The sequence below is a fragment of the Periplaneta americana genome, chromosome 2, assembly GCF_040183065.1.
Source record: "Periplaneta americana isolate PAMFEO1 chromosome 2, P.americana_PAMFEO1_priV1, whole genome shotgun sequence".
In the NCBI taxonomy this organism is placed as follows: domain Eukaryota; kingdom Metazoa; phylum Arthropoda; class Insecta; order Blattodea; family Blattidae; genus Periplaneta; species Periplaneta americana.
In genome coordinates this window covers 7,982,123-7,998,574 of record NC_091118.1, presented here as the reverse complement: position 1 = coordinate 7,998,574, position 16,452 = coordinate 7,982,123, and the positions used below count along the sequence as shown (strand labels likewise).

Genomic DNA, 16,452 nt, shown 5'->3' with positions numbered 1-16,452 from the left:
TAGTTGTAAATAAAATAGTACCAGGGTGCATCGCGAAAATTTATTATTATTATTATTATTATTATTATTATTATTATTATTATTATTATTATTATTATTATTATGAACCCCCATAAGATGCCCTTCAAGGAACTGCGTGTAAACTCCATATTCACCGGGACGGTGTCTTAGGCAGTTATTCTCATTTTGATTTATACAGCATCTATTATCACTTTTTTATTGAATTACATCTTCCATGAACAGTAGTACAGTATTTCCTCGTTATGTAATACCTCAAAGATATTATTAGAGTACATTTAATTCTTTCGGGGGGAAGGAGGGATTCTTCATAGTTTTTTTGCCTGGCATGTGAACACTTATAATGAATAATCACATTTTCAAGATGATTTAAATATGAATTTACAGTGAATGGCACATCATCAGAACAAGAACTTCGCGTCTAACACTTATTGTAATGAGAATCACAGTTATCAGGTATAGACTTCAATGCATCAAAGAAAACAAACTGACCAGAAAAAATTTCCAGAATCACGACCACTGAGGAAAGTTGTTACAGAAAGAGGATATAAGAAAAGGTAAGCTATTGTAACTATGTAGACTTAAGCATTTAAGTGAATACTATATTGTAAATTTTATTAGTAACAACAATGTAATTTATTCGTCACAACAATAATTCCTTTCTACAATTCACCTTAAACGCTCTCATCAACAATTGGATTTTCACTCAACACAGTATTCGTTATAGCACTCCACCGACGACAATGACAATTTACTTGGACTATTACGAACAACAATGAACTGTTAATCTTAACTAATATTTACAAAGTACTATTTACAAATCAGAACTGTTAGTTCTCAGTTCTTCTAGCTCAGTCACTCGAGTATCTCACAGTATCTCGAACCACAGATCTTCAGAGACAGTTCACTGTACTCGAACTCAGGTCCCTCCAACTGCAGTCCACTGCACTCGAACTCAGGTCCCTCCAACTGCGGTCCACTGCACTCGAACTCAGGCCTTCGGATGCTGATACAGTTGCGGACGCACACTCGAGTCGAACTCCGGTACACAAGGCTTGCTTGCTCTGGCTTACTCACTGACTGAATAACTGAAAACTGCTCGAGTTCGCTGGCGCTTCTTCTTTTATAGCAAAATCATAGTTGCGAGAAATTTCTACAGGTGTGTAGAGAATTATCTGGATATCTCCACTTCGACGCACTTCTGGAAGAGTCGGGAAAGTCCGTTCCCCATTCACTGCGTTAGGTAGCAGCTGCGAGCGCAGCCTCCCCTCGCGTGTAGGCCCCATTCCCCTCTCCGCCGCGCGCAATTCCTCCGTGCTCCGCGCGATCTGCTTTCTTGCGGGACGCTGGTCGTGAGTTCGAATCTCACGTCGCTGTCACAATATTATTATTATTATTATTAATGTCACTGCTATTTACTAATAATACATACTTATAAAAGTCGACCTAGCTGGCAAGTTGGTATAGTGCTGGCCTTCTATGTCCAAGGTTGCGGGTTCGATCCCGGGCCAGGTCGATGGCATTTAAATGTGCTTAAATGCGGCAGACTCATGTCAGTAGATTTACTGGCATGTAAAAGAACTCCTGCGGGACAAAATTCCGGCACATCCGGCAATGCTGATATAACCTCAGCAGTTGCGAGCGTCGTTAAATAAAACATAACATTTACTTATAAAATACTGAGTTTAATAAGAAGCAAGTAAGACAATCATTGCTGTAATCCTTCACCACATGCGTACTATTGTATTAATGTATATCATAAGCACGTGTGGGATATATTTTTACCCCAGCAATTTAATATCAGAATAGTAATATGCGTTACAAGAGCGGTATGTTGAAGTTTTCATGTTCGAGGAAAAGTTTAAAAAAGCGAAACATAGTTGAGCTCTTTTAATTTCCGAGAATTGGAAGAAAACATACCGCTCGTGTATCGTACATTATTTTGTGCGAAGATCGTTTATTACATACCTAAAAGAGGAATTTCTAATTAGTCTATGATGAGTCTGGAATCTTGTTGATTTTTTCACGGCTTCCTTAATGTTACTTGCATCACGAATGCAGTAACTTTAGTGGAGTTGTAGAGTTTACTTAATTTTTCCAAATATTTAAAAACAATAATTAACAGTGCAATTAGGTGAAATTTCAGTGGTAAGTTTCCAATTTATAATTATTACTATACTGAACGTCTCTAAAAATAATGTTAAAAGCCTAAAGCAGTAAAATGAATATGCCACTTAAGCGGTAAGAAGAGGGAAATTGTTATGTGTGTTAGGTTGGGAATACTGAACGTGGAATTTTAGACTTTCCGCAGATTGGTTTTGTGTGGAAACCAAGCAAATACGCACGATCTCGCACAAACAATTATGTGTATATAGACCCAATATGTTTAATAATGCTGTCTTACTGTATTAGTAGATTCAAAAGAGCAATACAAGCCATAGCATCAAACAAAAGAACTGTTACAAGGAAAATCAGTGAGATATGGAAATTAATAAAAATCCTTGAAAATACACAAACTAAAATATGTTTTCAGTGGATACCATCATACATTGGCATAAATGGTAACGACATTGCTGATGAACTAGCAAAAAAGGGGCACAAAATTACATAGACAAAATAAAACTACGAGTACTCAAACATTAAGTATCAAAATTAAAACTAAATTATTGGGCAGAAATACTCCATAAACATAATCAGGAATCACAAGGGAAAAAATAGGCAGAAATAAGTAAACTTTGGAAGACATACAGCCTAAAACTCAGAAAGGAAGCCGTAGCTATTTTCAGGTTGAACACAGGGCATGACTGCCTTGCATCACATCTTTGCAAGATTGGAATTTACAACACAGAAGAATGTCCATTGTACAACATACCAGGATCATCAATGAATAAAGAACATCTGCTTCAGTGCAGAAATCTCAGTGCTCTTTACTGGGAGGCAAGAAGCAAATGGGTTAAATGATCACAAAAGCGGCCATTGGAAAGCAACAACAGATTTGCTGTTATTAAAACTTCACCGCAGTATGTAATCACTAGAGCCCGAATTTTCATGCACTATCACATAACAAAACATGCATAATGAAGCTAAAAACAGTAAAAATGTGCACTATCAGAACTGAATTCTACATTGTGTTGCATTTTTATTTTATTTTTTCAAAGAACGCATTACAACTCATTTCTCAACTTTGTTCACTCAAGCTCATGTGATTATCTGAAGCACATTCTTGAACACAGAAAAGTATCTCTCTACGTCACAAGAAGTGACAAATGCATACTTAAGGAAAGAAATTTGTAACAAAGTAGGTCGAATTGTAAGTCTTTTTTTTGCATTTCCGCATGACTGTGATCCCATCAGGAATCGAACCTGCGACCTTCCGACTTTGCTGCATTACGCCTTAACCTCGACGCTATCGCGCACCCCAAAATACAGAAATACTTACATCTTTATTACAACAATCACAATAAACTACATCAACATCCGTCATTAGAAATTTCTTTTCCTCAATCCATTTTGTAAGAAGGCATTCTCTATTCTCCATTCACTAAAAAGATTGTATCATTATCCATCTAAATTAAAACAGACGCTGGTACAGACACTCATTCTACCTCACTTCGATTATTGCGACGTTTTGTTCAGTGATCTCAGGATTGATTCCGCTCAGAAACTACAGCGTGTTCATAACGCTTCGTTTGTAATGTTCGATACTATGATCATATCTCACCTTCTTTCAAGAAGTTATCATGGCTTAGGTTACATGAGAGGAGAAATCTGCACTCACTTTCTCTCTTATATCGAATTATGCACTCTTCATCCCCCTATTATTTATTCGCTCGATTTCATACTCTCTCTCGCTATCATAATATTAATACTCGATCACAACGCGATAACACGCTAGAAATTCCACTTCACGCATCGTCTCTGTATTCCTCATCCTTCACTGTTGCTACCTCTCGTCACTGGAACTCTCTGCCGCCTGAAGTCAAGGGCTGCCGAACATTGAATTCTTTCAAATCAAAGTTAGAAAATTATCTTATGACGAGTTGCCAAACTAACTTACTATTATGACAAGTGTTGTATTGCATGTTTCCACGTTTTCACATTTTTTTTTTATGTTCTAATGATATTCAACTTATTTTATATTTTTGTTTTCATATTTTCCGATAATGTTATATCTCTAATGTGATAAGTTGAGCTATATATAATCTTAATTTTCCTTATTGTGTGTACTTAGAAATATTGTATTCACTGTATACTTTGTACTGCACTATTTTATTACTAATATTACTATTATTATTATTATTATTATTATCATCATCATCATCATCATAATTATTACTATTCTTATTTTATTATTATTATTATTATTATTATTATTATTATTATTCTTATTATTATGAATAATTGTCTTTTTTTTGTATGCCTCATTTATTTTGACCTGCTGTTCACATATTATTATGCTTTTTTCTTTCTTTCTGTATGTTATATATTATGTCCGATTTCTTCTTATTTGTTGTTTATTTTTTATTATTATTATTATCTTATTCAATTTTGTGTGTAAAATTGTAGTGTAATTTGTAAATTTGTAGTGTTTTTGTAACGCAGTCTTTACTCCTGGTTGAGTGTTACAGAAGGCCGTATGGCCTTAACTCTGCCAGGTTAAATAAATCATTATTATTATTATTATTATTATTATTTTGACATAAGATCTCTTGTTGCAGTTCTAACAGGAGCCATAGCAACACTTCACAATTCGACACAAAAGTATACTAAATTGCACTTTGCAACCATGCTGCTTTTGCCTACCTTGCTTTCAATATTTTGACCTCGGCTTGTAAAGACCAAGAGTTGGGGTTTGGAAATTCAAGTGTAATGAAGGGAAAGTTTAGTGGAAAGTCCAAAAACTAGTTGTCAGGTACGATGCCATGAAACATTTTAACGGTAGATCCCCCCCCCCCGCCCCCAACAAACAAAGTGGAAATACCAGATTCTATGAAGAAACATTCATAAAAGGCACTACTATAAAAGTTATCATAATATATGCACTGAAGTCAGAAAAACGGTTATAATATGCAACATGAAAGTGTAAACATGTGCTATTAAATCTAAAATCTTCAAAATATTCATTATACATGAATTTACTCCCAAAAAAGGCCAAAACATGCAAACATGTACGAAAAAAGTACGGCTACTTGGAATCAATGTCATAAAACGAATATTTGCAAAGTTTAAAAAGTGTAACAAGCTTATATAAAAAATATGAATTTGCATGAAAATCCGGGCGCTACTCATCACTTACCACTTCCTTCTGGGGCCGTAATTGACACTCTGCTTCATATTTCTCTTCCATTTTCTTCAGTTCCTCCTCCTTGTTTTGTAGTTCGTCTTCTTTCATTTTCAGTTTATTTTTCAGAACTTCAATCTCATTTTTCAATCCTTCGTTTTCCTTCAACTTTTCATCCTCAGAGGCACATACAGACTGTGTGCCCAACTTCTCAAGAAGTGGCAACAACTGTGCCAGTTGCTCTTCTAAAGTCTTCAACCTCATCATCTGCCCAGGCATAGCATGTGGTTTCTCCATTCTGCGAACAAGTAAACAGGAGTAAGAGAGTGTCCATACCACAAAGTCTTCCTATTTTGAATAGTTTCAAAGGAAAAATTCTTCTGGGGCCGGTATCGAACTCGGGACCTTTGGAAAGCGCTCAATAAGGAATAATTGAGCTGGAGTCTGGGACAGCATTGGCGTGCTCAGTCAAAGGTCCTGGATTCCATATCCGGCCCCGGAACAATTATTTCTCCCTTGAAATTATTCAAGTCAGCTTTACAGGGGGCTATTCCTGAAAAGTCAGATTTGTGTATTCCTATTTGTTTATTCTTATTTATTAACAAAATCGTCAATGCATCATTTTCTACTTTACCTTCATTAACAAATTTGTCAATATTTGTGAATATAACTCTTTTATTAATGTTTATCAATGTTTACTAACATTTACAACTGAATATGTGCGATAAAACAATAACAAACAAAATCTTGTTGATATATTATACTGGTCACAGTTTAAGGTTACCAGTCGTTACCATTTCCCGAGGAGTTCTCGAATTTAATAATGTTCCCAGATATCCCCGGATTTTCAATGTTATTATTCCCCAGGTATAGGTTTCAGAAGGAGAAGGGGAAACCCAGTGCCGGCACATAGCCTACTCCTGTTGAATAGCACCAAGGGGGCCGCCAGGCTTAAAGTCCCATACCACAGACGAATCACTATCAACAATGACATATGCCTTCTCTTCATATGCACTGCAAAGAGATTTGGGATTTAACCCAGGCATATTGGTGCACAATCTAGTGATTAGAAAATATGCACCGCAATCTTTCATAGTCCCGTGGTAGAAATTTTGCAAGAAAATTAAAACATCCTAGAATTTTACAAACAATTATTTTAAATTAAATGATTGTCTGTGACAGTTTCGGTGCGTTGCATTGGAATGGCTGATTTATTTATCCAAACGTCGCAGTCAGTGACATCATCCGAAAATACATGAACTGCTGACTCATCTTGTTAATAAGAGAGGAGAATATAAAGTAAGTGCTCCAAGGTCTACTGAAACATCTGCTCTGATCTCTCCTCGTAATGAGGAAGACTATGCAATGAAAATACTTTTAATTTCACAATATTATTAAGTTTATATTATAGTCAGACTTATACATCAGTTACCTTTCACCGTCAATGAACTACATCATCATTAAATTTATTAAACTGCGCATTTTCCAAACTTAATAATAATAATAATAATAATAATAATAATAATAATAATAATAATAATAATAATAATCCGTGGCGCTACAGCCCATGAAGGGCTCAGACCAACCAGCCGGCTGCTGGTCTCACGCCCACATGCAGAAGCAGAGGTGGACCATCATCCAACCAGAATGGAGATATTGTATGGTTAGCACGATGATCCCCCCAGCCGTTATAGCTGGTTTTCTCAACCGGATTTCGCTACCTATCGTAGCTCCCAAAGTGCATCACGATGGTGGGTGGGCACCAGTCCCATACACTGGCCGAAATTTCATGAGAAATTTTCTACCTCCACGAGGACTAGAACCAGCGCGCATTCCGTAACGCGAGACCTAGGCAGGATGCCTTAGACCACGACACCACGGCGCAGGACATTTTCCAAACTTATTATACGTAAATATTAGTTCTTTTCTCTGTTCACAAAAACTGAAAGTCTAAGATACCGCACGGTAAAATGAAACGGGTAGAACAATAATGATCACTGAATGTGATGTTTTGCTGTCACTCTCTCGTTGAAATTAAAGTTGGTTGCCACGTAGAATTTGTATGTAGGCTTACACAATGCAAACAAGAGTGAAAACTACCTAAACTAGGAAATTACTCCTACAAAATACCTGCAATTGTGGAGCCAGAGACTATAAACCCAATCAACTAGCAACGCGTTGCCTCAATGTTACGGAGAACGATGACTGAACAAGCCACATGGATTTTATAATTACAAACTGCGTACTTGCCATACCTAGACACGTGACTGTCAGAATACCTGTGGCGCTCTTGTCATTGATGACGCGTCAGCTACTATGGCTATTTGCGCCCTTATCTATCGCAAAGATGAAGTGCCTTATTACATTTAGCACATTGTAATACTAAAAGTTGTAAAAGGTATCCCCGTAACATGCCATGAAGGCACTTGGGGGGCATAGAGGTAGAGCCCCATGCTTTCCATGACCTCGGCACTAGAATGAGGTGGTGTGGTCGGCACCACGCTCTGACCGCCTTTTACCCCCGGGAAGGACCCGGTACTCAATTTTATAGGAGGCTGAGTGAACCTCGGGGCCATTCTGAAAGTTTGGCAACGAGAAAAAATCCTGTCACTACATGGGATCGAACCCCGGACCTTCCAGTCCGCAGCCAGCTGCTCTACCAATTGAGCTACCCGGCCTCATGTAGTAAATTTTATTATTAGTTATAATTATTTTGGGTAGTCTAATTCTTTTCTTCCAGTTCACAAAAACTGTAAAATGAACCGAGCAGAACAACAATTATTATCGCCACGGGCTCATGCTTAACATGCCGGCATCATAGAATAACGTGCGGTGTGCTTTTAAAACATAATTTTGCCGACCGATTGTTGCTCTGTAGGTTTCACTCTAGCGTGACGCGTCTACTTCCTGGTTAAGAATAAGCACTAGTTTGTTATATTGTTAAATGATTATTATTATTATTATTATTATTATTATTATTATTATTATTTCATATACAAGTACGTTGACATTCTTAACTCTTAATAATAACTCTTTAATAATAATTTTTAATCACATACTTTAATGTTCGTCCTCCACAAGACATTGCAACCTCGGTTTTAGTCCACGTGGATTAGACAAGTAGGTGTCATTTAATAATGGAAGTAGAGATGGCCGATATTTCACAAACCGGTATTTTGTCACAGGTAAACCTGTGACTGATGACGCGAAATATCTGTGACAAAATATCGCTATCGAAATCTGCTCCGTATTCAGTACTCTGTGACTGATATTTTCTCCTCTACGTCGTAGGTTTGCGGGTGCGCATGATACAATAACAGCAATCTGGCGGTAGTTTCTCCATCTTATTATAAATTATGTAGTTATTACACGATTTAAATAACAGCACCATTGGTTACCAGTACTTAATCTTGTGTAAAATCCTGTCTGAACAACCGTTTTGTTTTGTAATTATTTTCCAATGTTTTTCCGAATACTTATGTTTCATTAATTTTTATTCTATGGCTCAATAATGTTAATGTACGACTTAAAATAATTTATCCATTATATTATATACAATAAAAAGAATCAATTTTTAAAACGATTTGGATAATAATCATATAACCTCAATTTCTCCATACCCAACTACATTTAAAAATGATCAACTGGTTCATTATCTACAATATAACCTCTTGGTACATGAGGTTAACTTTTGACATGTTACTGTTCAGTTAGGTAAGTATTTATTTGTTAATGGTACATGTACATAATTTCTTTGTTGGATTTTCCCATATAAATCGCTGATGAGTGGTGTGTATAGAGAAATCGCATTCATATTTCACTGCTCTTCAATATTTCCTGCTAATTTTTATCGGTGTGACAAAATATCGGTGTAATTCATGCTACGTATCGATATAAAATATCGGTGTGACAAAATCACTGATAAAAGTCACAGATATTTTATTGTGACAGTCACAGTTGTCACAGATACTTGAAAATATCGCTTAAGCTCATCTCTAAATGGAAGCAGCTTATTGGTTGCAATATTGAGGCGAGTGATTGGAGCGGCGACATAAGAAATTGAAAACAATAATACAATTAAATTTCAAAGACCTGCCGAATGTTAACAATGAGAGCGAGGCGATAATACAATGATATGTGTTATGTAGTCACACTCTTTGTCTTGTCGCTGTTGTAGTAACCACAATGCAAGAAATTTACAACATTCGATGTAATTGAGCAAATACGCAGTGAAAACTCTTAACACGATTGACTGGAATTGTGTTCCTACTTACTTCTACAGAATACCAACACTTCTCTGGAGTCACTGATTGAAAATCAACTACCGAAATCACAGAGAGCAAGGGACAACACAAGATAAGATTATTGGAACTGCAAACTGTGTACTTCACCACACCCAGACACGTGACTGTCACAATATCTCCGGCGGTCTTGTCATTGGTCACATTGGTGATGCTATACTGTTTTCGCTGTAAGAAAAATCCTAATGTAAACATAAGCACGTTGCTGTCATACCCGTGATTGGCTCCCAGTCGAAACACTTACATGACGCAGGAAAATTAAGTTCGTATTTGGAAACCATAATCTTGTATTATTTGGAAATAAAAAATTTAATTCTAGTTGTTAAATATGATGAAACATTTAACTTCACTCATGTGTAAAACTCTGTGTAAAAGAAAAGCTACTTTTATATTTTGTTATGTACTATGAACGCGGATGAATACCAACAGTAATACCGAGGTAGTCTGTTCTTCAGGGGCGAAGCTGAAGGGTAATCTGTGAGCCTTAGAATACCCATGGGATTTTCAAGAAATAAGCGCATTTTCATTTTCCTGTTTCCATTGGTATAAGTAAATGAAATCTCTAGTTTTCGGTATTATGCTCTCTAGTTACGGAAGGATTGACGCTAGCTCCTCGGCGCGGGACCAGCGCACAACTACATTATGGCTACTCACCAATGAGTTATACACTCACTGAATGAGGAGACTGCTTCAAATAAGGCTCGCTGCAGCTGATAGAGAAAGCATATGCGCATGCGCCAAGCGGAGTGCTTGCATACGTCACTAATGCTAAACCGTGTGCTGTGAAGTCTGGAAAGAGCCTAGACTCTGGACATGCTGCGGACGTGTCATTCAGCGTTACCAACCTTAATACTAGTGAGTCTGCTACAAAGGTCCGAAATCCAGCTACAAATACCAAAATGAAGCAACACACATTCACAGAGTAATAACCAGAATCTATGACCTATGCTATAGTTACAATGTTCGAAGGCGGATGTGTTGGAAATGTCATTCATTAATTTAGGGCCAGTTCATTTTTGTTGCATAGTCGACTCCCAATAAAGACACTGTCAGGTGTCGGCGAATTCACGAATCCAGGAAATGACTATTAAACAATGGGCGCAATTCACATAACAGGAAAAGAAAACTGAAAATAATAAAGTTTTCCTTGCCATAAATAATGGTCGCAGTGTCCGGAATTCAGTCCTAACTTAAATTTTCTATTATGTTTTCGTAATTTTTTTGAGGAAGAGAGAAAAATCTTATGGTTATTAGAGTGCGAGAAAATAAAATTTGACAGAAGAACGTGTTTACAAATAAAATCGAGTATTCACAAATGGTCATTCGATCGAATCTCATTCGGCTACACTTTGCCATTCGACTACGACCATTCTGCTAAAAGCTACGTTTAGCCGAATTCGGCCACGGTTGGCAAAGCTGCAGTCTGTCAGTGTGTGAGAAATTATGGTATAAAAAAAGTATCGCAGATCTTTTTGGCCCCTGAAATTTTAAATGTTAAACAAAGAAGCGAGTCACTGTCCAATTTGTATGTCTCCCAACCAGCTGCAACCCCCTACAGACACCATCCTGCCAAACACCGTGACAGTAGAAGTACATTCAGAACTCGTGTAAATAGTCCTATAATGCCAATAAGTTAGGAAAACCAAATCTAATAAAACGTTTCAGACTGTGAGTTTATTGTTATTGTTAGAAATTTTTCCACAACACTATCACTACTGCTTTCATTGTATTTTGTTATTATTATGATCTCCATTTGTCAAAGTCGTCAATATCAATAGCGGTCTTTTGCATTGACGTTTCTTCCCTGATTCACTCATTGATAATCCTTCAGCTTCATGTTATTTTTGTTCAGGCAAAATCCTCTTCACCTTTGTTTTTCTTATTTTTAAGTAGATTATTTTACAACGCTTTATCAACATCTTAGGTTATTTAGCGTCTGAATGAGATGGTGATAATGCCGGTGAAATGAGTCCAGAGTCGAGCACCGAAAGTTACCCAGCATTTGCTCATATTGGGTTAAGGGAAAACCCTGGAAAAAACCTCAACCAAGTAATTTGCCCCGACCGGGAATCGAACCCGGGCCACCAGGTTTCGCGGCCAGACGCGCTACCGTTACTCCACAGGTGTGGCCTTCACATTTGTTAGACATCTTGTTTGCATCTGCTACTTATTTTTTACTATTCTGGTTATTTCCTCATAAAATTTTATACATTAAGAACGATCTCTCTTGTTCATCCTCTTTTAGTAGACCTACTGTATTTTAGTTTAAAAGTAATGGAGGCGTCTCGCCTACAGGTCGATTTCTTCTAAGCAACTGAGTATACTTTCCTTGGTGTCAATGCTTCTCCCTTCTACCCGAGTCCCTTTGCTTGACCCAATCCTGCACAGGACCATCACCATAAAGGCTCGCTTGCTAACTTCCTCTTTCCTCACAAGTGACAAAAAGATCTGCGATACTTATACTAGAGGACAGTATTCATTTTTCGTCGGTCTGTTTCCGTAAAGTGCAGTTGTGTTCATTATTATCGTGTATCATCCAGTGGCGTAGCATGAAATTTTGAGTAGGGGAAGCTAACTCAAGTTGTCTTTCATGCAATATGAGAAAACGTATTACAAAAATACAGTCTTAAAATAAATAGTAGTCAATTTCAAGTCAGCAGTCGAAGATGGTTGGAACATCGTAAGTAACACCAATAAGGCATGACCTCAAATGATACGTAATAAAATACGATTTCACGATTTACACATATCTCTTAACAAATAGACACGTATACGTATAACATTAGCTCACTCCCTGTCATACTTAGAGGAATCACAATATTAGTATCATTACGTAAGTATGCGTCTGTCTTTTGGTTGTGTCCTTCATTGACAGCAAGGGAGTCGGTCATTTGTTTTTTAAATCACACTTTTGTTAGTAAGTCAGTTTTGATAATACAATTGTCCTAAAAAAATTCAAGTAAATTAGTGTCAGGAACTGTTATTTCGCTCATTATTTAATATATTAGCCATTATGCACACTAACACTTCAACTGAACACAACTGACGAAAAGGGATAACGCGGAAACTACTTATTTTAAATGTTAAAGCTAGCTTCTTTGCGAGCCTTGCGACTAGGGTAGCTTAGGAAGGGATGGAAAATCTGCGGGGTGGATTACACAGAAGAAACCGGTCTGCTTGGAAGCTGGTGTGTGCAGGCTTCTTGTTTACTGCTGCATCACAAATCACCCTGAGCTGTCGCATCACAATATTTAATGTGTAAATATAAATTCTATTAAAATTAATAAATAATTTTCTTCATAAACTGCAGGTTTATTATGAAATTATTATTAACTGGGGAAGCTAAGCTTTTTAGCTTACATTGACGCTACGCCACTGGTATCATCCATTATTCACTTTTCGTTTTTATTCAGTCAACTGTGGGTGCGGTATTTCGGTACTACGAATACACTTATAGTATAGAATTCGAATTAGATTAGCTACTGAAACGAACGTGAAAATTGAAAATACATTTAACGGTTGGTAAAGAATATTTCGTGAAAACGAACTTTTTCTACTGACACTTTTCGACGCAGGAGCATGACTGTATTGGTTAGCAGCAGCGTCTTTAAATAACCACGCGATGAAGTGAAATGAGAGCGGCATTTCAGTTCATGTTTGTTTGTGAGTTTAAAAACATGGATTAGTATAGTGATCTAATAGTGTATCTGAAATCAAGACCATTTTCTTCGTTGTCCTATGAAGAGAAATGTGCAGTGAAAGAGAGAAGACCAAAACCTCATCTAAACATTGTACAGCGTGATAAACATCAGTCACGTAAGTTTCAGTCTCAGTGGTATGAGCAATATGAATGGTTAACAGCAAGTGTAACGACCGGCATGATGCATTGTTACGTTTGTCTTCTGTTTGGTGGTGAAGGCGATAATAAAGAATGGAGTGAAACTGGGATTGCATGTATGAAAAACTTCCATCGTAGAGCACGAAAACATCAAATTACTAAGAAACATATTCTTAATTGGGAACGATATCATCTTCTGGGACAACCAGAATAGAGCATGCTCTATCAGAAGCGGCTCGGCTCTCGAGTCTCAAGCACAACGAAATGGTGAGTCGCAATAGACGATATCTTGGCAGACTGATTCAAGTCATCTGCTTCTTAGGAAAGCAAGAGCTCTCATTTCGTGGACACGATGAGAGCGATCAGTTAGAAAATAAAGGTAATTACCTAGAAATATTGGACATGCTTGCGCAAGAAGAGCAGTTTGTTAGAGAAAAGTTGGAATCCATATCGGGCTTTAAAGGGACTTCAAGTGAAATCAAAAATGAATTAATTGAATGTGCAACATTAGTAGTCAAGGAAACAATTCAGAAGGAATTAGACTTGGCGGAATTCGTGTCAGTTCAAGCAGATGAAACACTAGATGTGTCTTGTAAATCACAGATGAGTGTTATATTTCGTTATGTGTGAACGATTCAGTACAAGAACGGTTTTTAGGATTCTTTGATGTATCAAGAGACAAAACCGCCTAAGGTTTATCAACTGTTATCTTGAATGTGATGAAAGACAGCAAAGTTTAAAATAAGCTCATCTGTCAAACTTATGATGGTGCTTCAGTGATGTCAGGCTCTCGTGGTGGGGTTAATGCAGCAGTGCCCTAATGCAATGTTCATTCATTGTTACGCTCACAGACTTAATCTGGTACTTTTGTATGGTGCCAAAACGATTAAGAAAGTTCGTCTCTTTGTTTATGATTTGACAGCCTTTCACACATTTTTCAGTAAATCTTCAAAAAGATCTATGCTCAGGAACTAAGAAGAGCGATGTCTCATATTATTGACAATGATGAAGACTGGGATGAAGATTCCTATAATGGCGCTGTTGGTTTGTTAAGAAGATTAGAAGATCCAACCTTCATTTTCTTGTTGTGTTTTTATCATAAAATATTTGTTTACATTGACCACTTATACAGTGTGTTGCAAATAAAGTGTACATCAAATATCAGCATTTGCAATCATGAAGTAAAACTTGCTATAACGAATGTAAAATCTCTTAGAAATCAGGAAACTGTTGAGGAGTGCATCAAAGATGCTAAGGTGCTGAACAATGAGGCAGGATCAGGATCATTTATGACACTACAAGTCCTAGCTTTTGAAATAATTGATACCATAGTGACACAGATGGAATCGAGATTTGAAGATCTTAAAAACTTTAATTTTGTTGAATTATTCGATGAAAAACAGTTTCCTGCTTATAGATCAGTGTTTCCGTCACTTAAGTTGAGTGCATTGGTAAAAAAGTATCCATACTTTGACAGTGAACAGCTTCAAAATGAACTCACAAACGTTTATTCTGACCAAACAAAGCATTTGCCTGCAGGTTTGTTGCTGAAATATTTTTTGAACAATGGCTTAGAAAAAATCTATCAAGAAACAGTGCGGCTCATAAGACTGATTCTCACCTTTCCTGTATATACTGCGTCGAGTGAACGAAGTATGAGTGCATTGAAGAGAGTTTAGACATTTTTAAGGAACTCCATGTCAGATTCTAGACTGAGCAATTTGAGTACTCTGGCTATTGAAAAGGGTTTGTTAAACAGTCTTTCCAGGGACGACATCTTCAAAGAACACATCATCGACATCTTTGCAGAGCGAAAAACACGCCGACTGGAGTTTATCTACAAAAAAATATAAGGTATGAATTTTAGAATACCCAGTTGCATGAATGTAGCTTCGCCACTGCTGTTCTTGTAACAAGCTGGCGTCACTTGAGCTCGTAGATGCTGACGTAAGCACGTAGTACCGAAGTATGGCTTCTGTATCCTCAACTGTCCATTGTGAAGACATAAGACTTGAAAATAATTTAATTGTAGTAATTATAAAGTAAATGTTTCCTCAGCAAACGAATGCGTAGTAGTGAGGTTAGGCCTACTTGATGAGTAACGGGAAATGTTTAACATGAAACAGAATGTACAGCAGTAGGCGGGAACACGTACTGAGAATCTATGGCGCCAAACGGTGGCCAATGAAGCCTCACTTCAATCACGTGCTATTGTTTACATTAGGATTTTTCTTACAGCGAAAAGATTATAGTAGTGATGGGCGAAGTTGTTCTTTTCCCGGAACAGTTCCGACGGTTCCGGTTCCGAAAAAATACTATGTTCCAAATAACAGTTCCGAAATAACAGTCACCAGTGGTGATGAGTCGGAGTCGTTGAGTCGTTCAAACGAACGGTACAGTACCCTCCCTCTTCACCATAGACAAATGCAGCTCACACTGGAGCACTCATAGGCATGACATAGTACACATTCTTATCTATAGATGGCACTGCAATGCACATTCGAATCGATTTTGGAAAATTGCTGTGCATGCGGACAGAACTCAAAAGCTTAATGTTAGTAATTACACAGCTGTTGACTACAAGGACAGAATACAACACTTTGTTTTCGTACATAAAGTTATAAAGACATGGTAGCCAACTAAAAAAATAACATAACATTTAAAACATATGGTATGTAATTTCTGTTCTCTCTCTTACATAATAAAAAAAAATCATTAATTTTTATTTTTACTTTTCTTAATGCACAGTTATAATAATAATAATAATAATAATAATAATAATAATAATAATAATAATAAATATTACAATTTCATAAATAAAAAAGATATATATTGGCAGTACAGAAACCTGGAAACCCCGCAGTGGGTTAGTAAAATGTTGGAATCGCATCTTTACCAAAGTGTAATTTAAACTTCGCATTAAACATCGCTCTCCAAATCAGTACTTATATGGGTAGTTTCCAACAAATAATGCTACAACATTTTTGTCGTTCTTTGATAACAGAGAAGATAGC

The 16,452-nt window shown here is 36.9% G+C and overlaps 1 protein-coding gene across 5 annotated transcripts in view; it reads right to left on the bottom strand.

Annotated features, from left to right (window-relative positions):
* Window positions 1-16,452, bottom strand: part of LOC138712443 (ankyrin-1-like) — a 117,234-nt gene that overhangs the window by 84,462 nt on the left and 16,320 nt on the right. For all 5 annotated transcript variants that reach the window (XR_011335719.1, XM_069844282.1, XM_069844268.1 and 2 more), the window contains exon 2: window positions 5,315-5,597. Coding sequence is in view for 4 of the 5 variants with exons in the window: in XM_069844268.1 (XP_069700369.1) it covers window positions 5,315-5,597 (283 nt within the window). In the remaining variant the exon portion in view is untranslated. The remainder of the gene's footprint in view (window positions 1-5,314; window positions 5,598-16,452) is intronic.